The sequence below is a fragment of the Lactuca saligna genome, chromosome 6 (genome assembly GCF_052625555.1).
Source record: "Lactuca saligna cultivar CGN05327 chromosome 6, ASM5262555v1, whole genome shotgun sequence".
Classification (NCBI taxonomy): Eukaryota; Viridiplantae; Streptophyta; class Magnoliopsida; order Asterales; family Asteraceae; genus Lactuca; species Lactuca saligna.
In genome coordinates this window covers 169,664,547-169,692,022 of record NC_136422.1, presented here as the reverse complement: position 1 = coordinate 169,692,022, position 27,476 = coordinate 169,664,547, and the positions used below count along the sequence as shown (strand labels likewise).

The window sequence follows — 27,476 nt, the reverse complement described above, 5'->3', positions numbered from 1 at the left end:
CAGAACCGAAAGCCCAGTTTTGGTCCTAACTCTTTCCAGTCTCAGAACCAAAAGCCCGGTTTTGGTCCCAACTCTTTCCACTCTCAGAACCGAAAGCCCAGTTTTGGTCCCAACTCTTTCCAGTCTAAGAATCGAAAACCAAGTTTCGGTCCCAACTCCTTCTACTCTCAGAACCGAAATCCCAGTTTTGGTCCCGAAGACATAGTTCCTAACCAAACTCCTCGCTCTCAACCAAAGATAAACTCTAAGAAAGACATCCAAGGAAAGAGAAGGCTGGTCTCAAAAACTAATGTCAATGATAAGAAAAAGTCAGCTAACTCTAGGAATCAAAAGAAAACATATAATGAGAAACCATCTGACACACCTCAATTAAAACAAGATAAAAATAAAATCAAAGTATATACAATCAAAAGAAAAGACGAAACCACTTTGATTAAACGAACATATTTGGTTGATCTTGATGTTGCAATTCCTTTTTCTATAAAAGACTCACTGGGGCCCAAGAGACTTTGGGTTCCTAAATCTACTTGAATTTGCAGGTGATAAGTGACGAACAGTTCGATGATGAATGGTACATAGACAGTAGATGCTCTCGTCACACGACAGGAAGGAGGGAAGAATTAAGGGAGTTTTGGTCCCTTAAATATGGTGGTTGTGTCAAGTATGGAAAAAACTCCTATGGAACAATTAAAGGGTATGGAATGATTACCAACGGAGAATTTTCAATACGTAAAGTGGCTTACGTGGAAGGATTGTACACAACCTCATTAGTGTTTCTCAACTTGTTGTGGGAAACGGTTCGAAAGTATCATTCGACGATGAGGGCTCAGAGATAATTAAAAAGCGAACGAAAAAGGTTCTATTAAAGTCTGCACACAAGGGAGAAATGTATCCTCTCAATGTCAACTCAATTCGGGGTAAACCGGCCATATGCTTGTTGACAAAGGCGAAATCTGACGAAAGCTGGTTGTGGCATCGCCGACTTTCACACATGAACTTCAATGACATTAATAGACTTGTGCTTGGTGATCATGTTCGAGGTCTTCATGTTCTTAAGTTTGAAAAGGAAAACTTGTGTGCAACATGCGAAATGGGAAAGCAAAGTAGAAATAGCCATCCTACTCGTATCAACACAAAGATCATTGAACCGCTTGAACTTCTACATATCAACTTGTGTGGTCCTTCAGCTACCGAAAGCATCGGTGGTAGTAAGTTCATTCTTGTTATAGTAGATGATTTTTCACACTTCACTTGGGTTCTCTTTCTTAAACAGAAATAGAGGCAACTCCCAAATTGAAAGCATTTATCAAGCAAGTGGAGCTGCAACTGCGGAAAATGGTAAGGAACATAAAAAGCGATAATGGGCTAGAGGTCAAGAATAAAGAGTTTGAAGACTTTCTACCTGAAAAGGGAATAACTCAAAACTTTTCTGCTCCCTATACTCCACATCAGAATGAGATCGTTGAAAGGAGAAACCGTTCCTTGTGTGAAGCAGCCCGAACCATGCTAAGCTTCGCTTCTCTTCCACTCTATTTCTGGGTTGATGCCATTGCTACTGCATGCTACACTAAGAACAGATCCTTCCTCAACAAATGATTTTTAATTACTCCATATAAGATTCTGAACAATCATAACCCCAACGTGAAGTTTTTCCACGTTTTCGGTTCTAGATGCTTCATTTTCAATTCTAATGAGAACTGAAACAAGTTCGACGTAAAAGCAGACGAGGGGATATTTCGTGGTTATTCGCTTACATCAAAGGAATTTAGGGTTTTGAATAAACGCTCCAGGAAGATTTAAGAAACCTACTATGTGACTTTTGATGACAATTATACGAAGAAGATTCAAACAAGCGAAGGTACTGTAGAAGACATCTTTCCAGAACCTAGTCAAATCTCGATCCCTATCTCCAATCTGTTTGAAGAATATATGCTACTCTTTGATGAACCAGAGAAGGCAATAAACTCATAAGAGAAAGAAACTAATAACAGTATCAATAACCTCAAAAAGATCATCGATGATGATGCAAAGGAAATGGAGGATGATCATCAAACACCAATCGAAAAACAACCATATAAAGACCTTCCAAGTGAAAGTTCTACATTCAAAAGGGAAGGTTCATTGGTACCAAAAACAATCGAAACGCCTTTCAAGGGGGAGAATCCATCTCCTACCACAACCAATGATGGTCCAACCAAGGGGGAGAGACCTGAACCAGATATGAAATACACTTCGCCATTTGAGGGGGAGAATGAAAATACAAATGACGAAAGAGAACAATCGGAACTTGAAGAAGAAGTAAATGCTGAGTTGGATCATGTTTATGACCCGAAATACCCTCCTCTTACGAAATGGACAAAGGATCATCCTAACACGCAAATAATTGGTGAATCATCTGAGCGGCTTCTCACACACTCCCAACTTAAAGCAAAACAAATTGCATTGTTCTCACAAGGTGAATACTGTATGTTTAATTCGTTTGTTTCCAAGATTAAACCAAAGACAGTCAATGCTGCCCTTGATCACTCTGACTGGGTGCTAGCAATGCAAGACGAACTCCATGAGTTTTAACATAATAGGCTTTGGATGCTGATTCCCACACCAAAGGATGCATCAGTGGTTGGTTTGAAATGGGTATTCAGGAATAAGCTTGACAAAGAGGGTAATGTAATTTGCAACAAAGTGAGACTTGTGATAAAAGGTTATTGTCAGGAAGAAGGGATAGATTATGAGGAGACCTTCGCTCCTGTAGCAAGGTTTGAATCTGTAAGAATCTTTCTGGCATATGCTGCTCATAAAAACTTTGAGGTTTTCCAAAGGATGTAACATACGCCTTCTTGAATGGAGAACTAGAAGAAACGGTGTATGTTGAGCAACCACCTGGGTTTGTAAACGAGAAGTATCCTGATCATTGCTATGTTCTGGATAAAGCAGTATATGGTCTGAAGCAAGCGCCGAGAGCCTGGTATGAAACTCTAACTCGCTTTCTCAAAATGTCGAAATTTAAGAAAGGTTCGGTTGACCCAACCTTCTTTCGCAAGAAATAAGGCAAAAATTTAATGATAGTTCAAATTTATGTCGATGACATCATCTTCGGCTCCACAAATCCTAGTCTAACAGCTGAATTCAGGAAGTTGATGGAAACTAAATTTGAAATCAGTGCAATGGGTCCAATTAACTTTTTCCTTGGATTGAATATTAGACAGGGACCAGAAGGCATATTTATTAACCAGGAAGCTTACACCAAGGCTCTGATAGCAAAGTTTGTCATGTTAGGAGACTCTAAGGTGAAAGTTCCCATGGCGTTTGGCACAAAGCTTACACCTTCTCTGGATAAACCGGCTGTCGATATGACCCTCTATCGTCAGATGATAGGGTCCCTTGTGTATCTAACAGCTAGTAGAAGAATATTTTCCGGTATCTTAAGCGAACCTCATATGATTGTAGTGAATAATATTTTCCGGTATCCTAAGCGAACCTCGTCTCTCGGTCTCTGGTATCTAGCAAAATCTAGATTCTTCGTTCAAGCCTTTTTTGATGCAGACCTTGGTCGATGTGGTCTGGACCGAAAGAGCACAATTGTTGGATGCCAATTTCTTGATGGAAAACTTGTAAGTTGGTAGTCAAAGAAGCAAACCTATGTGTCTCTCTCAACAGTCGAAGCTGAGTACATCGCAGCAGGCTCCTGTACGTCACAAGTCATTTGGATTCAAAGCCAGCTTAGAGATTATGGACTGAGTATGAAGAAACTTCCTCTTTACTGTGACTCAGAAAGTGTGATAAGAATATGTCACAAACCAGTGCAACACTCTAAGACAAACATATTGCACTGAGATACCATTTCATCAAGGATCATGTTGAAGATGGTAATGTGGAAGTTCATTTTGTTCGGTCCTCTGATCAACTGGCTGACATCTTCACTAAGGCCTTACCAGAACCATGTTTTAATAGAATATTACAAGGTTTGGGAATGATGGAAGCAGAGTCGGTACCGAAACCCCTCACATCTCTCTAAAAATTAGACAAGCGAAATAGAACGAATGCTCGGTCTATTTTGGGTCCGTAATTTTTGGGCACCGAAATGAACCGAACGCTCGGTCTATTTCGGCTTCGGAATTTTAGGGAACTGAAATGACTCGATCGCTCGGTCTGTTTCGCTTCATCTTTTCAAGTTTAGGTTTCGGTTGTAAATCTTGTATATTTTTTTTCAGTATCTATACTCATCTTTCTTTGGTCTTTATCATTATCTTCTATCTTTTATTTTCTGTTTTTATTCTTTTTCAAAAATTTCAAAAATACAAAAATAACTTTTATTTTCTGTTTTTATTCTTTTTCATAAATTTCAAAAATATAAAAATATCTTTTAATTTCTGTTTTATTCTTTTTCAGAAATTTCAAAAATAGAAATATATCTTTTATTTTCTGTTTTTATTCTTTTTTAGAAATTTCTAAAATACAAAAATATTTTTTATTTTCTGTTTTTATTCTTTTTCAGAAATTTACAAAATACAAAAATAACTTTTATTTTCTGTTTTTATTCTTTTTCAAAATTTTCAAAAATACAAAAATATCTTTTATTTTCTGTTCTATTCTTTTTCAGAAATTTCAAAAATACAAAAATATCTTTTATTTTCTGTTTTTAGTCATTTTCAGAAATTTCAGAAATACAAAAATATCTTTTAGTTTCTGTTTTAATCCTTTTTTAGAAATTTCAAAAATACAAAAATATCTTTTATTCTTTTATTTTCGCGTGGTTTCTTTTCTTTATTTAGTCTCAAGATCACACAAAGTACATGCAGTGAAGCAAGGGAATGGACAAATTCTCTTATCCATGAACTAGTTATGTGTCCCTAGAAGCATGTTGTTGTATGTAGACCGAAGCCTCCAAGACTCTGAGTGAAGCCTTAATGATTCGATTCATACCAATCGTTTCTTCCCAATCGGGCTATTAAATTCACTCAAGTCATGAGCTACCTTACTCTTCTCATATAAGTTAAGAGTTTTCTGCTTTGTCATTCTTTTATAGCGGAGGTACTTTCAGTTCCTTAACCATCTATTCTTCTTTCTCCATCACGTTTCATTCCACCATTGTAACCCCTGAGACTCTCAACTATTACCACTGAGGTTTATGGTTACGCAAAATCTGAGTTTATGATCGTAGATGCGTACACCACGTGCTAAGTGAGACCTAAAATCCAGCAGCAACAATGAATTGACGGTGAATAATTTCTATTCAAGCTATTACTTGTTACCATATGAAGTCTCCTTTTATTTTTGAGTGATCTTTATGAAATTGTCTGACACCAAGGCATTTCTTCCCTAAAGATCCAGTTTAGTTTTTGTTTTTGAGATTTCTATTAAACATCATGTCACTACAAACAATATCCAACCTACTAGTTCAACAGACCACATCGGTCTCACAAATACTTCATCCAACTTTCAGACTTATATTAAGTTTCGCAGTTCGGTTGAAGATAAGCCACCTTTTAAAGCCAATAGTTGAAAAGAAGCCTTTCGATGTTTATTTACAAACACTCGATCATATTTTCTTAGGAAACCACACAAGCACTTCAAGTCTCTCTTGACTCTGAAGGAAGTGATTCATGCCCGGAATCATCTGCTTTATGTCTTAAGACATCACTCACGTCCTATACATATTTTGCTTTATTTCTTTATCTTTGACACACCCTTGCACAAAAATTCTTGTGATTTTCCAAAACTCAGGGTGTTAGTCCTAATGACACGTTTACGTTTTATGTTTGAGGAACTGACAACACTGATGTCTCTTTGTCGTATGGAGCGAAAGTGGTTATGTTGAAGCGAATGAATGATCTATGTTTAACATTACCTGTGTTGCAAGTTGAAGATTGTTTTGAAGATACGATATGAGGATAAGAATTTGAACCGACTCATTGGATAAGCATTAAATTGGGCCCGTGAATTTGAAATGGTTCCTAAACCCACACGTGATGACGTCTAACTGGGGAAACCAAGCTGTCAAATTGTGCTTTTTAGCTGATGTTTCAAAGGTTATATAATCATTACAGAAGTTTTTTTTCTCTCTCCTGGAAATGGTATATAAAGGGTTTCTCACACCTCTTGTACCTCACTATCTTCTTTGATTTCTCTCTCAACACAATAGGCGATTGTTTGCTATTCATCTTCTTTATTACAACAATGGCGGAATCATCTTCTATGCAAGATCAGACAGCTTCTTCAAACTTGCTTCCTATCAAACCCAACTTCAATCTGATCATTCAACTGAATCCTTTTCTGTATGATCATTACATGCTACATGTGGTAGAGGTGCTCAAGTATTCCGCATCAGTGATTGCTCTTACGCAAATCGAATATGTGCCAATGTCCCTGTTGTCACAGGTTTATACTAATGCTTCTTATGACAAGAACAAGGATCACATCTATTTTGAGATCTTTAATCACAAGACCTCCGTTTCTAAAGCCTGTTGTAGTTCTTTACTAAGGCTTGCTGTTGATGCATCTGTTATTTCTCCTGATTTCTTCACTGCGACTCGGTTATTCTCGATGTTCTATGAGATGGGTTATATTGATTTCCTTACTACAATGACAAAATTCAAGAAGTCATGTTTGCCACTGCAGTGGAATGGATTACTGACTCTTATCAACAAGGGTTTAGCAGAACGAGTAGCTGGGTCGGATGGTACCAACAAAGGTTTTATGACTATTCTCTATGGTCTCTATAATGGTATTAACCTAGATTATGGTTCTCTTATCTGGTCACAACTAGTGCAAAGTATCAACTATTCCACAAGATTTTCAGAGATTTCCTACGGTCGTTTTTGGACCATAGTGACTCGAAAGGCTATTGATCATTTTCAGATTCCTGTTATGATTGCTGTTATGCTTTCCTCTGTGGCTACTTTTCACACCAAGAAGATTATCTTCTCTGATGCAACTAATTTTTCCTTCATTGGTTCAATACCTGAAACAATGTACAGGTGTGTGTAAAGCGAAAGTAAGGTAATGGCTAAGTACAGGAAGCTTCCTCCAAGGGGTCCAAGACAACTAACTCCTGAAATGCAAGAAGCATTGGATGCTGTTGAGAAGCCTGCAAAGCGAGGGAAAAAAGCCAGATACCAAGAAAGTGGGAACCGAAGGTCCATTTGCTAAGCCTGTCAGATCCATGAAGTGAAAAGCTGAAAAAGCTGCATCTTCGGCTTCAAAGAAAATTAAGAAGATAGCAAGGCGCTGAAAGAGTCCTTCTCATTCTAGCTTTGGTCATGATGACGAGAAGTTTGGTGATGAAGAAGAAGAAGTTCAGCATGACGATTCTACAAGAGGTAATACACCTCCTCGTTCTCCAACTCCTATTGAACACAATAAAGAAAAGGTTCCAACTCCTCCTCCATCTCCATCAAAGTCTATTTTTCAAGTTTTGGTTGCCCCTGTTCCACCGCCGGTTTCTTCTCAACCAATTTCACAAATTCCTTTAACTAAACCTGCTTCTACTGTTCCCCCACCTCCACCAGTTAGCACGATACTAATTTCGACCACTCCACTCCCTCCTCCAATTTTCTCTCAAGCCACTTCTACTACTACCCCAATCACTACAACTTCACCTAGCTCTCCAGTAATAGTCAATGTATCTGATACGGGGCAAATACTGAAAATGACACCCCTGTTACACCCAAACCTCTTTCACCCTCACCCTCAAGTGATTCTGCTCCTACTCTTGGCGGTGATAATTTTGAGTTTGACTCAACTTATTACAGTCCTTAAAGACTTCCCTCTGATGAAGATAATGAAGCTTATGTTCCAAAGCAACAACTACAGGGTATTCATGATAACCTTGATCAACTGATCGCTTCTTCAACAAAGAATAATGATGTGGTTATGAAGGCCTTTTTGGACATAAATCTTGAGCAGTATACAGATTCCATTGATAAATCCACAAAAGCGGTTTATGACTCCATGTCCCTCTGCAAGAAAGCAACAACCGATGTGGATGAGCTTATTCAAGATTCTAAGATCTTTCTTGATTCCCTTAAGGGTAATGCTGATACGAATGCAGCTAAGGTGATTACCATGCTTGATTCCCTCTCACAATATCTTCTAGTAGAGACAACAAAATTTGATTCAGTTCGGTCTAACATTCAAACCAAGAACCATTCTCTCATTTGCTCAGTTAATTCTCGCTTAGAGAAGCTTCACGCTGACTTGGCAATGGAAAACAAAATAATGGATGATCTGGCTCGCAAAACTACTCAGATTGAAGTTCAAAAAGTTCAGCTTTCTCAGGCGGATAAGGAAATTGTTTCATGGAAAACTGAGTGTGCAGTTCTAAAAAGTGGTGCCTCTAATGTTCTTAATCTTTTGAGTAATGTTATTCATGATCATGATCCAATTCTTACTCTCACTATTAGGAATCATTTGACATTCAAACTTCTTACGGCTATTGAATTCCTAAGCCAGATGAAGGGTGTTACAGAGCTAATAATCACTCCGCAACAAGGGGAGATGATGTAGTGAAAGTTGTGAAAACTCCTCCCGTTCCACCCAAAGTTGTTGTCAAAACAGAACCGAAGTGTAATGAAGCTTCGGGTTCTGGTGTTCAAGTTAAGAAGAAGGGCATTTCTGGTCAAAGTGACGAAGATAATGAAATGATTGCTGAAGTCTTGAAGCGAAAGCAAAGGGACAAAGAGTTAGATGATAATATTCATATCACTAGAGAGACAGAAAAGAGAGAACGAAAGAAGAAGGAAGAGTATGATGCTCTTATTTGCAAGAAGGCTCTGTTTCCTCCTTGGACTAGGGAAGGACTGATCAAAGAAGCAATTGAGTTTCCTAGCATGTATTGGCTGGAACCTGTTGTCTCTTTTGATTGTGACAACTCGAGGGACTCTCAATTCGATATGCTTATAACCAGAAAGGCATTTGTATTTCACTATTTTGATTCAACAGTTAAATTTCCCTCTCCTCATCCTCAGGTTGATCGTGATCTTATTGACTACTATCTCAAGTTCGATCAACCTCAATACCTGACGTGGAGTGCTTAGAAGATAACCACTGTCAAGGTGATGAAACCCTCGTCTGCTGGGAAATTTTTTAATATTCAGTTTCGGATAACCAAAACTTCAGACAACTCTGCCCATACAATTTCTTTAGTAGATCTTCCTAACTTAAATCCTCACGATTGGATTTTACTGTTTAATATTTTGCTCACAAATTCGAAGGAGTATGAGACAATCCTCAGTCATCTTAAGAGGATGTTGGCCTCTTATATCCTTGAAGTTGAAAAAATGGGTCAAGAGGTGGCTCATGTTATGAGGAAAAGACCCACTGTAAAGCCTACTGGAAAGCCTAGAGATGTTTACAAAATGAAGTTGAGTCAAATTGACTCTTCTAATCTTACTGTCATGTTCACAAGAGCCGAAGGTGAAAGATTTTTGTTTGCTCTTGTTGATAAGCACTTGTTCTCCAATGACTACTTGGAGCACATTCTTGACATTATTCACTAATGTAAGCAGAACAGTGAGTCAGACAAGAAGAATTTCACGGACATGCTTTGATGGTATATCACTTTTCGTCAAACTCTGCTGGTCATTATACCGAACGTGTTCAAGACTATCCAGAAATCTTCTGTTGCTTAACCGAACTAAGCTCTCGCCTCAATTGACGCAAAGGGGGAGATTGTTGAATATTAGAGTTGCATCATTGGGCTTAATGTTTGGTTTATTCTGTATATCCGGATATGGCCTGTCCATCCGTGTTTTGATTAGGGTTTAGCTATTTATAGTGCATGCATGTATTGTATTAAATAGGTTGTTCTTTCGTTTAACAGTTGTATTGTAACCCTAAACACCTCTACAGTCGAAGTTCTTAAGAGAGCTCTTCTGAGGTGCTAAAGTTTAATCATTCGACATCGTTTGAGCCATTCTTGAATTCCTTACATTATTGTTTTTGCTTACATGTTTAAAACCAATCGATCCAAACAATATATTGATTCAATAGATTCCTAAACCATAAATTGCTGATGAAAAAACTCCGCTATATAAATACCATGATGACTCCTAATGCGAGTTTCATCTATATAACCGCTGCAAAGAAGCATGTACCACGCCAACATATTCTACAACTTCCTATTTATAAGTCCGAACTTCTAATGAGAACCACAGGGTCGAGGACTCTCAACTACAATCACCGAAACAACTTTATAAATATGCTTCCCGAGACAGGGGAACCCATCAGATATAAACTTCAGAACTCATGATCCAGGACTGATATTCATCCACTCATTTAACCCACCCCTTGTCTTGACTAAGAAAACCACAAAACACGCGAAATGAAGTACGCAAAACACATTAATTGCGAATTTCAACCAATTCCAAATCCATAAAATGTACCACATACCTTAAATAAACCCTTGACTCCCTGACATACCATTACCAACCAATGCTCCTATGAGAAAATAAGAGAGCTCGGATAGCAATACCGATTCGATCCGAGCTCTCTTGGAATAATTTCGGCAGTGGATCACGAAATCTTGGTCATCTCTATCTAATGAATGGGGAGTCTGCTTTAAAATCGTCCGCCCTGCACCCACCCCTCGAGTATATGCTTCAACAGGAATCACACAAGGGTATATTATAACTAGTAAAATGACTGCCCGTAATCCAGTAGATAAAGTACATTACATAGCATTACATACTCCGATTTAGGGATTGGCGACGTACAACAATGTGTTGAACTACTTCAACAAGTCTGCACATGAGATATCCTGCATCTGATGTTTGGATAACGGTATCCACAACCCCTTTACGGGCTCCGTAACAAGTTGGATCCAACATTTATCAGCTCGGGTGTAGCCCCACCTGACGAATCGCTCGATACATTCACAATGGACTACATGGCTTGAGATTCCATAAATGGTGCCCAACCCTGGTAATCGAACTCCTGATAGACAACCCTTAAGAAACCAAAGTTCATAATGCAAATATTCTATAAGCGGCTACTAGTGAACAACCATTATTCCTAACAACCTTTAACTGCCCACATGATCCCAACCAGATGGTCATCGAATTTCCCGACTCCTACAAGGCACTAACACCAAAATAAGCCAAGAAAGCTAACAATATGAGACCTAAGAGTCTAAATCAAAAGACTATTAGGTCTTACCCAACTAAATCATACAACCACTGATTCACGATACTAAACCAATCATGCCGCCATCACATACATAGCCCGAAGACTCGCAACCAGCACCACAATGACCTAAAGATACTCAACCATCGGTCCACCAACTTACAGGGACTGAAGAACATCCATATCAATGCTATCCGAACACAACATAGATTGTACCCTTCTATCATACACAATTCCTTTCACAATGTAGACTGACATCAACACAAAACCAGATGAACCTCAACCATTAACAGAAACATCCCCATGAATGATCGATGCATGATCCCACACCTTGATTGAAACCAAGCAGATTCTATCGATACAAACTAGCTCAAAAAAACTCCCAAGGTGATCCATAAATTAAACCAAAATTTAAGAATATTGTGTAACAAAATTTCACGCCACAATTTAGGGTAAAAATACCCATAAACCAATGAAAAAATAAAGCATACATAATTTGATGATAGTTGACGCCTCCATTGAACTTCAACTGACACAACTTGAAACTTTTGAAGATCCTCCCCCTTTGATGATGAACGAAAGGACCAACAATCAAGAATGCACTGACAACTAACCCAATAACTCAATACACTACTAGCAGAAAACCCATGAGACACTAAACATACAAAACTCTGAAGTTGATTTACCTATCAATACTGCCCACCCTAGAATAGGGATAACAATCTATATAATGAGTTGAGGAATCTCTCAGCACTCAATGCTCAACCTGAGCGTCCCAATCGCCTCTTGATCTATTTAGCGACATCGTGAAAGGAACCACTGGCTACAACAAGCTTCCTTATTCAACATCTTCTTACTGCGAAGATGACTCTTACATTCCTGAACACATACATCTGGCGATAACTTGCTCTACACCTACGCCCTGAACAAATCCTAAAACAAGGTTCTGCATTCCCAGACTGCAAATACCTAATACTCATTCTTCTGAATTCATAAAATCCAACATAGCAATGATCCTTCAACCAAAAATAGTTGGTTCTCCCTCACTTAGGGTTAGAACTTCCATCAAATGACGTTGTAGACGTACCGCACCATGAACCGGTCATCCAGTTAAGGACCAAGCAAACACAAAGTTATCATGCATCTCAGATGGAAACCTCGAAAACCTCCCAATCATAACCACCTCTAATATCATAATCCAATGCGGATGCACAACCAGTAATTATGTCCACTCATGACACCAATATTCCATCTAGAAACAAATGAACTACCACAAACCTCACCTAATACCCAACACACAATTCACCACGAGCATTACTCATAATTATAAGAAGGATCATTCTCTTAGTCATGATATATCGAAGATAACAAAAGTTGCTCTTTCTGATTCATTTACATTGGTTCCTGCAACAACCAACTAGCACCAGACCTGACTAATTTCGAAAAAGCAGACCCCTAATCTCATCTCAGGGCAGCCGTACCATAAAAACTTTTGTGCATTTCTACCTTACCATAACCGTCGACAAAGAAAACCACAATCTTCTAGACTCATGTTGGGACTACATCCCATATCTGAAAATCACATGTCTATTCTCTCTTACTTCCTATTGCGGAATGTTGTATATACATAACCCATGTCGATGATAGTGACATCTCAATCCATCTGCCAATCACTTTAATCTCCAGTTTCAATCCTCAATCCATTCATCACAATCGTTTCCTTCTTGAGTCCCGCAACACAACTGCCACTACTTGAGCAAGGCTCACTAGAGCATAGAATCAACTACCTTTCATGTATATGCACCATTGAATCCAACAGACATAGCCACTGAGGCCCGAATAATCATCTGACCCATCCTCAACTTGGACGATCATACCTGATAATTGATAAATGTGGAAATACACCGCAACGAATCATGGTGCCAAACTATGCCACCTTCCTTAACCAGATCCTTATAATCCCCCAAATTTCCTCGAGTTAAGTATGGATCCTATGCTTCCAATAGTATGGGCCCAATACTACCTTCCACACCTATCCATATTTTCCTCAAGAATCATCTTGGGTCCTCTAAGTAACTAATCATGTCCGGATCCGTCCCATCTATTCTTATAGAACCATTCTCAAATAAATGCCCATCGCTAAACAACATAGGCTAACCCAATACAACATATCCTAGTCTCTCCTAGGTTCCCGACCTCACCCTACCATCAGTTGCTGAAGAACTCCCAATAATGTCAGTTAATTACTTCATGAATACAATCACATGCATCAAAGCTTTGATAATCATTCGAGTGAAAGACTCATCTCTACATTGGTTAGACTCAAACGAGAGCTTCGCAGTATGGTCAAATCCATCACTCTGAGATTATTTAACCTATGCCACATGTGACTTAAGATATGCACCTACTAGTCAACTCACATCATCATGAGTCCCACAAAGCACAAAGCAAGCAACATTTGTGCAGTAACACTCCAAGTCACAGCCAAACAGAGGACATCTCAATCTCACTTCCTACCAAGAAAGATTTCAAATCTAACATAACATCCAATTCCTCTTAGGCTACAAGGCATCACATATCAGGGAAACCCATCTACCAAACATTTCCACAACTGAGAGACATGAAACGCACTATGGATCTAACTAAAAATCTCAGGAAGAACCATGTGATAAGCAACCCGGCCCACCCACACCAAAACCCTAAAAAGGACCGATGTACTTGGGGAAAATACCACACTACCCCTCGCCATCAGTTGCATAAGGAACTCCCCTAACATCCTCTAATTAGATCATGAATACCTATCTCTGAGACCAGATAGTTCTTCGACTTAAATGCCTCACACTACAATAATTGGACTCAAACAAGAGTTGTGCAATGGAGTTAAAACCTAACCTTCTAAAATTATCTAGTATCAACAATATGTAACTTAATATAATCGCTTACTAGTTAGATGAGGTTAATGGAAACTCCTAAAAGCACAGAGCAAGCAACATTCGAGCATTAAGTAATCGGAACAAGCATAACCTAAACATGTTGTCCTATCAATGAATGATCAGTACTAGCACGCATGTCTACAAGCTCATATAGTAGGCTTATAAAGGCATATCTCCTAACATTCTATCATGAAAATCCTAAGCAGATCCTTAGCCCTAACTAGCATGCGATTCGTAGATGAACAAATCAAAATATATCATAAAACATGTATCGGTATTTTGGAAAAACTTACTTGAGCTCGGTCGATTGCATACACCACACCCTTTTTCTTTTAATAGACAACACATTTTTTAAAAATATTTCTTTTTGAAAAATCTACCAGACACTTAGTTTTAGTTTAGACACACCCAAGAGTATGCCTGAATCCCTCAAACTAAGGCTCTGATACCAACTTGTAACATCCCAAAATTTAAGACAAAAAATTTCGATTTTTAAATTAATAAACCATTATCCAAGACAACATCATCAAAACCATAGTGAATCAAAGTGTATCAATAACATCAAAATATATATCAGAGTAATATTAAATGTGGAGCGATGTGGTGTGTGCACTACAATCATCCCAGGCTCTTCCCCTTCGAAGTAAAAGTACCTAAAATATAAACTAAAAACCTTAAGCACCAAGCGTAGTAAGTTCCCCAAAATACCATATACCATACAAACATACTGCCAAGCATATGTGGGTGCTTGCCTTCCCCTTTGGTCCATTTCAACCAGATACTACCAAGCATATCTGGGTGCTTGTCTACCCCTTCGGTCTCTTTCAACCGGATACTATCAAGCATATATGGTTGCTTGCCTATCCCTTCGGTCTATTTCAACCAAATACTATCAAGCATATATGGGTGCTTGAAATTCCCTTCGGTCTATTTCAAATGGATATTGGGTCTATTTCACCCCTACTACTACCATATAATATCACAACAGGAATCACATAGTCATTAACTAAATACAGGCAAAATTAACAATCATCACAAAGACAATCATCACAATACATTATAAATTACTGGGCCGATATTGGTGCCTTCAACCCACAGATATAGTGAAGGAAAATTCACCTCAAGTTGTTGAATCTCTCAAATAAAATCTCAATCTGCTGATGCAGAATATCCCCGCGTGCTAGAACCATGAAATAATATTCAATTAATAATTCGACCTAAACCCATAATCAAGAATCTAAATTATTTGTCCAGTATCCAGGATAAAAGACCATTTTATCTTTTTCTTACGAGGCCCAAAACCAAGGCCCAACCCATTCGCTCAAAAAGCCCAATTTCCTAAATGGCACCCCAAAGCCCAATATGGCCCATCTTCCTAATTAGGCCCAAAAACCATCATTGACCTAATTCTAAGAAATCAAATAGAGTATCCATGGCCCAAAGTCAGAAGTCCATTGGCCTAACAAGGCCCAAACCCTAAAAGGCCCAAAAATGACATGTTAGGGAGTACACCCCACGTACCAAAAGTTGTACTCCTCGTGTACTCACCCTCATAGCGCAATGTACAAGTTGTTATGCATGGAATCAACATTACATTGAGCGTACCCCCTACGTACGCCTAGCGTACTCATCAGAGGTCCAATAATATGAAATACGTTCTCAATGGTTAAGACAAAAACATCCAAACACTTATCTGACCCCCAAATGATGTCTTAACACGTAAAGTTGGAAACTTTACTCCTTTGCATGACTTAATGGGACCAACTCCTTGCTTTTATCCATATTACCAACACCAACTCATGCATACATTAACAAGAACCCTCAAGATAACATTTTTATGAGTTAACAACTCAACTAGGACCAAATATGAGGCTCAAAGGTCCTAGAGTAGCTCCTACTCACAAGAATAACAACTTTGGGACCAAAACATAGAAAAACACCACCCAAAGCTAGATCTAAACTATAAAGATATAAATTTTAAAGCTTTATACCTCCAGAGGGAAGATCAAGATGCACCAAGCCTGGATCCACAAGCTTCAAGCAATCCTACAATTCTCCAAGAAACTCCTTCTTCTTCAATGAGCACCAAAATGCATGGAATCACACCAAAGGCTCAAGAACCACACCAAAGGAGGTTAAGGTTTTGTTTCTAGGGTTTAAGGGGTGGAGGCTGAAGATAAGAGGGTTTGGTGTTGAGTTTAGGAACATAAATAGGGTCCAAGACCCTAAATTAGGGTGTGTATCTGACTGGAGTACGCCATGTGTACTCCTAGTACACCCAGCTTGCTCCAAAGAGCACCCGCGATCACCCTACCTAGTATGCGTAACGTACTCCTATGTACGCTCAGTACTAGGCTTAACCATATTACCCTTAAATTTCTAAAGGCCATAAATTCTCTGTTCTTAGTTCGATTTTGATGATCCTTATTTCCCCGGAAGGGTAACGAGAAGCGCTACACTTCCATCAACTCATCATTGCATTAAAACTTTCTGAACAAAAATCCAAAATTTATAAAAAGCCCAAATGCCACTTTACATATATACCCTTGGACTCCAAAACACAAACTGAACTCCCCGATCATCTAATTTACATATCCACACTCAAAAGGGACTAAGTCTCTCTTTCCCAAAGGCCCTAAGCCTTATGATAACTGATCTTTGGGTCACAATCCCTAATTAGGAAATGATTCGAAACCTAAGAGCTAAGGATCATTGTAAAAAGGGTCAACACTTCTATGGATGTAGGACATAGAGTATGCAGAGTAAGTGGACATGCAGAGTAATTAGGAAATGATTCGAAACTTAAGAGCTAAGGATCATTGTAAAAAGGGTCAAGACTTCTATGGAAGTAGGACATAGAGTATGCAGAGTAAGGATCATTGGTAGTGTTTCCATAAGAGGGAACTAAGAGGGGATTTAGCGCCTAAGGTGAGAAGATATAGACACGTGAAATTATGTGGATATTAGTGAGAGTAATAAATGTTTTTTTTCCAAAATAATCTACATGGACTCACATAAGCGCAACATAGATAAATGTGCGGCAAAATTGTCTATGTGGAATGCCACATAAACTAACAAACATACAACCATTCTACAACATGCCTCAATAACTACTCGGTGATAAAGATTGAAAGTTTAAGCACGTAATTAACATGATCAGAACTTTCGTGGTCAAACAAGGACAATTCTGAGATTACATGGTCAAAAAAGTCAATACTACTTTAAATAGTACAACATGTTATAAAATATGATCAAATAACAAGATAAATTATAAAGTAACGAAAGACATGAGAGTAGAGAGAACTTTTATTCCAATACTTGTGATGAAACCATCAACTTTCTAATATATATGGCTCACTATTTATACAACCAAAAAAAGATAAAAGATGAATGCACATTATGATGATGAATTATTACACTCATAAAACACATTGAAATGGTTGTTAGTAATGCTAAATAATGGTAGAGAGTTATGGGAGAAATGGGGAATCCAATGGTCATTCACAAACTAATATTTCATAACACTCCCCCTTGAATGATGATTGTATCATGCCTCGTTAAAACCTTAATAGGTAAAACCTCATGGAAAAAACCCTTTATTAAGGAAAAAGAGTACATGATTAATAATAGATATTGAAAACAATTGTCTCATAAAAAAACCTTGCTAAGAAACCCCATTAGGAAAAACATAGCTAAGGAGAAGAGTACAATATGCTTCCAACTCCCCCTGATCAGCACATCACTTGATTTCCTTGAAACGCCGCATAGCAATGTTTCGTACCATCTTTTCAAATTTGAATGTCGGAAGTGCTTTAGTGAACAAATAGGGAATGTTGTTACTTGATTGACTTTTCTAGATGTTGATGCCACACTCTTTTTGAAGATCATAAGTGAAAAAGAACTTGGGTGATATATGATTGGTTTTGTCTCCTTTGATAAATCCTTCCTTGAATAGAACTATACAAGTCATATTATCTTCATATATTATGGTTGCAACATCCATGTTAGAAGTTGGACCATAATTCTTGCGAATATTTTGAGTTAAATTTCTTAACCAAATACATTCATGACTTGTCTTATGAATTGCTATAATCTTTGCATGGTTAGAATAAGCAGCAACTAAAGTTTGTTTAACATAATGTCAAGAACTTTTCTTACCTCCATAACTAAATAAATAACTTGTTTGAGTTCAAGCTTTATATGGATCAGATAAATATCCAGAATCTGCATAAACTTTGAATTTGAAGAATTTGATTAGTATAAATTCATATCCATTGTACCTCGAAGATACCAAAGAATGTGTTTCACTCTATTCCAGTGTCTTCTTGTTGGAGAAGAACTATATATTGCTAATAATTTTACAAAAAAAAAATACTTATCAGGTCTTGTATTAATAGTAAGATATATTAGTGCACCAATAGCACTAAAATATGGTTCGTCGGGAACAAGAAGATTTTCATGTTTTTATGATGTTGAAATTGGTCCTTTTGGCATCTAAGTGCCTTACCACCATCGGATTACTCATCAATGTGATTTATTCCTATAAAACATTTTAAGCACATTTTCTAGATATTAATGTACAAAAACTCCATTTTTGTGTGGTTAATTTGAAGACCCAAACAAAATTTCCTTTTACCAAGATCATTCATTTCAAATATTTGTTTATAAAAAGAAGTGGCCTTTTCCAATTTTCTAGGAGTTCCAATTATGTTCAAATCAACTAAAGTAACATCAATTATGACAAATTCTGATTCGAATCTTTTTATGAATACACATGGGCTTATTAGATCATTTATGTGGCCCTCTTTCAACGAAATGGTATTTAAAAAATTAAACCACATTTAGTCTTATTGTTTCAATCCATACAAAGATTTATTTAATTTTATCGAATATACTTTTTGAGAATTAGAAATTTGTGCTTCTAGCACCTTAAACCCTTCTGGGATTTTCATATAAATAACCATATAAATAGGCGGTAAATGCATCCATTAGTCACATCTCCAGTTTTGCATATGTTGTTAAACTTATAAAATAACTAAATGTAATTGTATCAACTACCAAAGAATAAGTTTCTTCATAATCAATTTTGGGCCTTTAGGTAAAACCTTGTGCAACAAGTATTGCTTTATATCTCACAACTTCATTTTTCTCATTTCTTTTGTGCACAAATACACATTCGTGTCCCACTGTTTTTACTCTGTTTGGTGTACGGATTACAGGTCCAATAACTTTTCGTTGAGTAAGAGAATTAAGCTCTTTATTTATTTCATCTTTCCATTTTGGCCAACATTTTTTATTCATACATTTCTCAATAGATTTAGGTTCAAGATCCTCATTTTCTTTATAATTGCGCGCAGAACATGATATGAAAAATTATCGTCGACGTCTATCTTATTTCGGTTCCATCTTATTCCTTTCATGACATAATTTATTGAGATCTCATCATTTTCATTTTTTCAGGTACCTTATTTTCTTTTGTACCAATAATTATCCTAATCAACATGCAATAATCATTAAATGCTTATGATGTAAATTCTCCAACATTGTCAAGTCAAATTTTCATATTTGGGTAATCGGAAAATGTGCCCTTAGGCATATTATTTATGCAAGTAATCCTTCAAAAACCAAATTATGACTAGACAACAAGCACACATGTGACCATCTAGTTGACACGTTAATTAAAACCATAAAATATCTAAATGGTCCACATGGTGTTGGATGAATTAGTCCATATATATCCTCTTGAATTATTTCTAAGAAACTAGGACTTTCATACCCAACTTTGTTCAATGATGGATGAGAAATTAATTTTCCTTAAGAGCATGCAACACAAGAGAATTCATTAGCTTGAAAAATCTTCTAGTTTTTCAAGGAATGATCACTTGAACTTTCAATTATTTTGCGCATCATAATTTATCCGGGATGGCCTAACCGGTCATGTCAAACTTTGAAGGTATTATCATAACTTTTTTTATTTTCAATAACATGAATCATTGTAATATTTGTATAGTACAATCTGGAGGACAATACAGATAATTTTTCCAAAACACTTTTCTTACCCGATATCATTTTTGTAATGTTGAGATAGTTTTTATTCATCATTAGTTGTTTCAATATCATATTCGTTAGATCGAATATCCTTAAAACTTAATAAATTTCTTGGTGATTTTAATGAAAATAATGCATCACTAATTGTAATTATTGTTCATTGTTGTAATATTATATTCGCTCTTCCGGAGCCTTCAATCATTTTTGCAATGCATGTTATTATATTAACATTTGCTTCTCTAATTGATAAGTAAGAAACATACTTTTCATTATTAAAAATGTTATGTGTTATTGCATTGTTTGTAAGAAATATATCCTCCTTATTTCTTTTGCGAATGGATATATTTCTTTTCAATAAATGAATAAAATACAAGAAACATTCGACTTACAGAAATAAAGTCATATTTTATTAATTTGAGAAGATTGTGAAGATATCATTTCTCATGAAACGATATAAAAACATAATATATGTCATGAAACAAGACTACACATTATTCTTCAATCACCATCCATATCACCACTTGTCCCTTCTGGGTAGACAAGAAAATCGTCAACATGCAAATGTGTCATTTCTGGTTGATCTTCATGAATATCACTTTGAATAAAATTTATTTTGATATTTTATTTTTCTTTAGATTTTAGATAAGTTTGATAAATATCAACAAAATGCTTTGATAAGCGGCATGTACAAGACTAATGATTGGTCATTCCACATCAGTGACAAACATTTTCAACTTTTTTTTTGCCTTGACCACTTTTATCATTAGGATGTGGATTTTACTATTTTCCAACTTCTGGTGGTTACTTGTAATCTTGTTATTTTTATGATAATTATGATAACCTCCACGACCTCGGTTAAACCCATGACTATTATGATTATATGATGTTGCATTCACTTCAGGAAATGCACTAGAACCGGTTAGGATTGATTGGTGGTTTTCATCAATAACTTATTGTTTTGTTTAGCCACAAGAAGACATGAGATTAATTCACATTTATTTTAAACATTTCTGGTGATATTGCTACTGCAGGAGCATTTTAGTAGCATGAAAAGTAGAGAAAGTTTTCTCTAGCATGGTCTTCCATAATGAAAATAATAATCAAAATAAAGATTTGTATATTAATGAATTGTTAGTTAAGAAATTCCATAAAATAAGTTGTAAGCATTGTACATGTAAACTTATAAAAAATACATACCTGAAAATGACAAGAACAATAAGGAGTTAGAGCTCTATGGTAGAGTCATGCTGATAACGTGTTATAAAATAAGATCAAATAACAAGATAAATTATAAAGTAAAGAAAGACATGAGAGTAGAGAGAACTTTTCCAATACTTGTGATGAAATCATCAACTTTCTAATACATATGGCTCACTATTTATACAACCAAAAAAAGATAAAAGATGAATGCACATTATGATGATGAATTATTACACTCATAAAACACATTGAAATAGTTGTTACTAATGCTAAATAATGATAGAGAGTTATGAGAGAAATAGGGAATCCAATGGTCATTCACAAACTAATATTTCATAACACAACATACATTATTGTGATGTTTGGTTTATTTCCCTGTTATTTCGTTAGTTAATCTCCCAAATTTCAAAAGTAAGACGATTGTTGTTAGAAAACTGTTAGATAGCAAAATCCATTAAAAACTGAAATGGACATTTATTTATTTAAATAAACATTTATTTAATTACGATATATATATATATATATATATATATATATATATATATATATATATATATATATATACACACACACACACACTCTCTCTCTCTCTCTCTCTCTAATAAATGAATGTTTTTTTACCACTTATTAGATTCTAATTTAATTTGTCAAATGTTATTTTGTGGTTATTTTGAATTAATTTTTTTTCTACATATCATTTTATAACTTTTTTTAATTACACATAACATTTTAATGTAATAAATAGATATCGATGTCATTAATGAACTTACATTTTAGATTCAAAATTTTCAAAATTAAAGCTCATCAGTTTTTTTGATTATTTATTTAAATTATTTGTTTTAATTTAAAAGATAAAAAAGATTTCCATTATAATAATGAATTATTTTTTTTCCTATAAATTCAAATTTATCAAATATTTATACCTTTATATTTAATTTAGTTTTTTAAATTAACCAATCTAATAATAAGTCTCACAACTTTTATTTATATATATATATATATATATATATATATATATATATATATATATATATATATATATATATATATATATATATATATATATATATATATATATATATATATATATATATATATATATATATATATATATCAATTCCAATGTACTTGTAAGCTAAGAACACATTTTCCTTTTATATTTACCATCTCACTACAAACCATTTAGTTCCAAACATATATTATATTATTGAAATTTAAAAAACAAGTTGTATTTTTCTTTTAAAAAAGATTCACTAGCCACCTTCTCTTTTTCCTCAACCCTCTATATATATTCATCGCTCTTCTGCCACTTGGTGCAACTTCATATTCTTCATATGCTTCCAACCAGAAATCCTAAGAAAGTTCAACAATGGAGTTCCACCACCACCATACCCATGGATTCTTGGAAGAAATATTAGATTCAAACATTTCCTTTGGAATCAATGACATTGATGATCAATTTGACCAAAATACCCTCTTCTCTACACCTACCACTTTTCTTGAAAGCTCACCTCTTTCCATCACCTCTCAAACCTCTTGTTCTACTAAAGACTTTTCACTACCCTTCATCTTTGATTCACAAACCCTAAATTATTCTTCATTTGGTCAACATTTCATCCACCCTTTTGTTGACCATGACCAGTCATCTACTGGCCTTCATGACGACACTACCAATATTAAGCTTGAATCTTCACCTTTGTTTCATCAAGATTACTACTCCGTGTTTTCAATGCTGGATGATGTAGAAAACTGTCATTTCCTACACGATGTGGGTAATCGGGTCGATAACCTTGAAATGCCGGACCCGAGTGTTGCTATGGGTGAGCTCGACCACCAGAGACGAAACGGGTTCAACATGGGGAAAAATAGTAAAAACTGTAAAGTTGAGGGGCAACCTTCGAAAAATTTAATGGCGGAGAGAAGGAGGAGGAAGAGATTGAATGATAGACTCTCCATGCTTCGATCGATTGTACCAAAGATCAGCAAGGTGCAACTCTTGATATAATATTTTTTTATATTTATATTTAAATTTCCATTTGGGCTTAAAAATATTATTTTTGAATACTAAAAAAATATTTTTTTAACAGCTTAATTACGATATATAAAATTAGAGGGATGTTCTTTTTCTTTTTTTTTTTTCCATTAACTCTTGTATGTAAAATGTTATATATGAGGTCAATTTTTTTTTTCTGTAACCAAATAAACCGTCTTTAATAAATTACAAATTTAAGAAAAAATCCATAATATTTATCGATTTTAATAATATTAATTCATTTTAATACCAGAGAAACTTGGAGTAAAAAAATTATGTAAATACCCAATGTATTGATACATTAAAACCATTATTTTTTGAATTATAAAGTCATTTTTTCCTGACTAAATAAATAAATAAACAGTCATTCTATCAGGAGTAAGTAAACCATGGCGTATGTTACGGAGTTTTGGAAATTCTATAATTTTTGGCGATAAAAGTAAAAGAAAGGAGACCATTGTGACTCTATGGTAGACATGTATTTTTTGTGGGTTAGCACCAGAAATCATAAACTTGCTATTAAGTCTCTTTGTCACAAAAAAATTTTGTTTTTTTTATCTGGTTTTTTTTTGTTTGTTTTTAATTTTTTTTTTTTATAAATGTCTTATTGCAATGTTAGAAACAAATAATATACTCAAAGAAGATCATAATTTTTTTTTTAGTCTAAAGTGTTGTATTTCGTATTTGAAGCGGAGAGTTTAATAATAGATTAGGTTTTGTTTTTCATTCCCAAAAAAAAAAGAAAGAAAGAAAGAAACTGAAAGAAACTAAAAATAGATTATATCTTACAAAATGTTTTTGTTTTGGATTTTTATCATTTCAATCTAAAAAATAATTTTATCACTGGTAATTTCATTATTTCTATTTACGGTCTTTTAAGGTTAATCTTTCATCCTTTACAATTCAAAAGGAATTGACGTTTGATTAAACATTTGATTTAAATACAACGAACTTAAATGTCTTTATCAATTAATTCAACTTAATTGATTTACCAATTGTTTAAGCCAATAATATTTTTTTCCTAATAGTATAAAACATGATTCCATCACCAACTTGATGAATGCGATTTCAATTTTGTTTTTCATTTTATAAATTTGAAATGTATTATAGAGTAGATCCTGCCAGATGTTGCTTTAACAATGTGTACATCATCCTTTAAAGCTAATTTTGATTGTTATAATCTAATTTTATTCTTACTTTTTGAATTAAAAAGATGGATAGAACATCAATACTTGGAGACACAATAGACTACATGAAGGAATTGATTGACAAAATCAATCATATGCAAGAAGAAATGGATATTTCCTCCGATCAATTAAATTTAATGACTGCGAAGCCTAAAGAAATATTCATCAGAAATTCACCAAAGGTACGTACGATTTTTGTTTAATTATCTTATATTTTATATCTTGGAGATTTTTTTTTTTTGGATTAATAAATCTTTAATATGTTTATTTTCTATTTTAGTTTGACGTGGATCGGAGAAATACAGATACACATGTTCAAGTATGTTGTACAAGTAAACCCGAGCTATTGATATCGACAATAACGACACTTGAAGCTTTCGGCCTCGAGATTCATCAGTGTGTTATAAGCTGCTTCAATGATTTCGCAATGCATGCTTCCTGCTCTGAGGTATAACGTTTTCTTAGGTTAAGAATCATAAATAGGCAACAAACTATTTTTTTATATAAAATATCACTTGAAGCTTAAGCAATTGAAACTTTTTGCTCACAAAATGCCAACATTTTAATTGTATTTAGTGAAAAAAACAAATTGCATACGTTTTTAAACCAATAATATTTTTGTAAAAATAGATAACTTGTTACATATGTATGATATTAACCCACTTATTTTATTGGTCATATTTTTTGCTAAAAATATTATAGATAATCAATTAATATTGTAATTTTTACAAGACATGCTCGTTTTCTTCTCGTTTTCTATTTCTATTTAACTATATTTTTACATGGTTGGTGGTTTTAAATTACAGGAAATGGAGCAAAGAGTAATTTTAAATTCAGAGGATATAAAACAAGCTTTATTTAGAAACGCAGGATATGGAGGAAAGTGTCTCTAAAGATTTATATATGACGCTTCATTCTTTTCGCTACGTTGATTATTTATCTTTTCGGATATTAAAAAATAAAATGATTCATAGACTTTAAAATTGTAATTTATGTGATAATTATTGAAGGATAAAACTGTAATTTTGTTAGGATAGAGAGGATGTAGCTGGATATCCTGTGATATGGTTTTTGTCATTTATAATAAAGTTACCTACCTTTTTTACCCTTTTCCTGTTTGCCCTATACCTTATGTTACATGTGATTCCAATTGATTAAATCGTAAAATTATATCCCCTTTCAAAGGGGCTACTTGTGATGAGTTTCTTTTGAAAAATTGTTATATTCTTTGAGTAGGGTTACATGTACAGATGTAAAAGGGGGTCGATGGGGTAAACAATGTTAAATCTTAAGTTTTTACGAAGTATAGCGAGTCATGTCGTTTATAAAGCATAAGTTAAAACACAATTCTTCCTATTAATAAAAAATTAGTTTTAATCTCCTTTTAATATGTATAATTTTATTAGGCCTTTTAATTTTCATCTTCATATACTAATAAAAGAGTAGTTTTTTTGTCATGTGTCACCATATTAGACCTCTTAATTAACGTGTTTACACTTGTTAATCTATTAGTTTTTCATTTTAAATTTATTACACCTTCTCATTAATGTGATGCTATTGGTTAATGTATTTGTTCCCTATTTTAAATTTAAATTTTATATTATTGTTTTTATTAATTCACAAATAAAAAATGTCTAATATATATTAAAAAGTAATTTTACATATTTATTTGAATCAAGGATTATAATTTCACATAACTAATAAAAGTATCTCTTAATTAATAATTTATTTAAATTAATTGATTAATAATTTTGAGTTTTTACTATAAATGTTTAATTAATTTTATAACTGTGGTTCCCACGGATTATAAACTAATAAATACATATTTTATTCTACTTTTAACATGTGTCATCCTATTAGTCTTTTTAATTAATGCATGTCATTTATCAACGTATTAATTCTCAATTTTAAATTTTAAATTTTAAATTTTAAATTTCTCACCATAATTATATTAAATTAATAACATTACAATAAAATTAAAAAAAATTAATACAAATTATAAGATGGTATAATTTATATATTTATTTAAATTAACAATTATAATTTTATATAACTAAAAAATATCTTTTAATTAATAATTTATTTAAAATATTAGATTAATAATTTTGAGTTTTCACTGAAAAAGATTAATTTATTTTATAACCGTGGTTCCTATGGGTTATATATATATATATATATATATATATATATATATATATATATATATATATATATATATATATATATATATATATATACACACACACATACACACTATTATATAAAACATTTTAGGCATATCTTGAAATTTAAGAGGTATCACTCCTACTACATTATGTACAATGAACTTATTCTTACCATTCAATACACATATTACATTTCCATTGCAGAAACTAATCACATTAAATACACATGAAAAAGAAATTTAAAATTAAAAGGAATTGAGTTTTGGGTTAAAAGTGTCAAAATATGAAAAGTGGTGCGACAGGGAGTGTTTATGAATAAAAAAACGAAAGGTTTTTAACAAGTTGTTCCTTGGTTTAACTGGTAAAGCGTTGGTCTTCTATGGGGTAGACCCGGGTTCGAATCCCGGCAGCCCCCAAAAATGCTTCGCGCCCCCTTTTTTTAAGTGTATGCGTGCGAACTTCGTACCCTGATCGAAGTCTCGCACACGCTGCTAACCGTGAACGCGAAGGCCGCAAACCTCAGGCTGTGAACTCCTTGGAAACCCTAGCTGCTGGTCGCCACACCCTCGCAGGTTACGACCAAAAACAGTGATTTTTGCCATTTTTTGCTCCAAAACTCGATCAAAAACCCTTTTTATGAAAAACACGAAGAACAACCCCCCCCCCCCCCCCCCCCGCTTATTTTTCAAAGATCTATCCAAAAAGGCAAGAATATTTAGAAAATAAGATCACATAATACCCCAAATCTGACAAAATTGACTGATACAACTTGGCTTTGATACCAATTGTA

At 34.5% G+C, this 27,476-nt stretch overlaps 1 protein-coding gene across 1 annotated transcript; it reads left to right on the top strand.

Moving 5' to 3' along the window:
* Window positions 1–22,609: 22,609 nt before the first annotated feature.
* On the top strand, window positions 22,610–25,626 carry LOC145002244 (transcription factor bHLH61-like). Its single transcript, XM_078961547.1, has 4 exons — window positions 22,610–23,289; window positions 24,548–24,703; window positions 24,802–24,969; window positions 25,328–25,626. Exons 1-4 carry the CDS (start codon window positions 22,672–22,674, stop codon window positions 25,412–25,414), a joined length of 1,029 nt encoding a protein of 342 aa, XP_078817673.1. The 5' UTR covers window positions 22,610–22,671; the 3' UTR covers window positions 25,415–25,626.
* Window positions 25,627–27,476: the final 1,850 nt, after the last annotated feature.

What these genes read in the sequence shown, in the direction of transcription:
- LOC145002244 (XM_078961547.1), top strand. Translation starts at nt 22,672, where the DNA reads ATGGAGTTCCACCACCACCATACCCATGGATTCTTGGAAGAAATATTA. An exon ending in TTGTACCAAAGATCAGCAAG is followed by an intron (nt 23,290 to 24,547) that starts GTGCAACTCTTG and finishes TGAATTAAAAAG; the next exon opens with ATGGATAGAACATCAATACT. An exon ending in TGCATGCTTCCTGCTCTGAG is followed by an intron (nt 24,970 to 25,327) that starts GTATAACGTTTT and finishes TTTAAATTACAG; the next exon opens with GAAATGGAGCAAAGAGTAAT.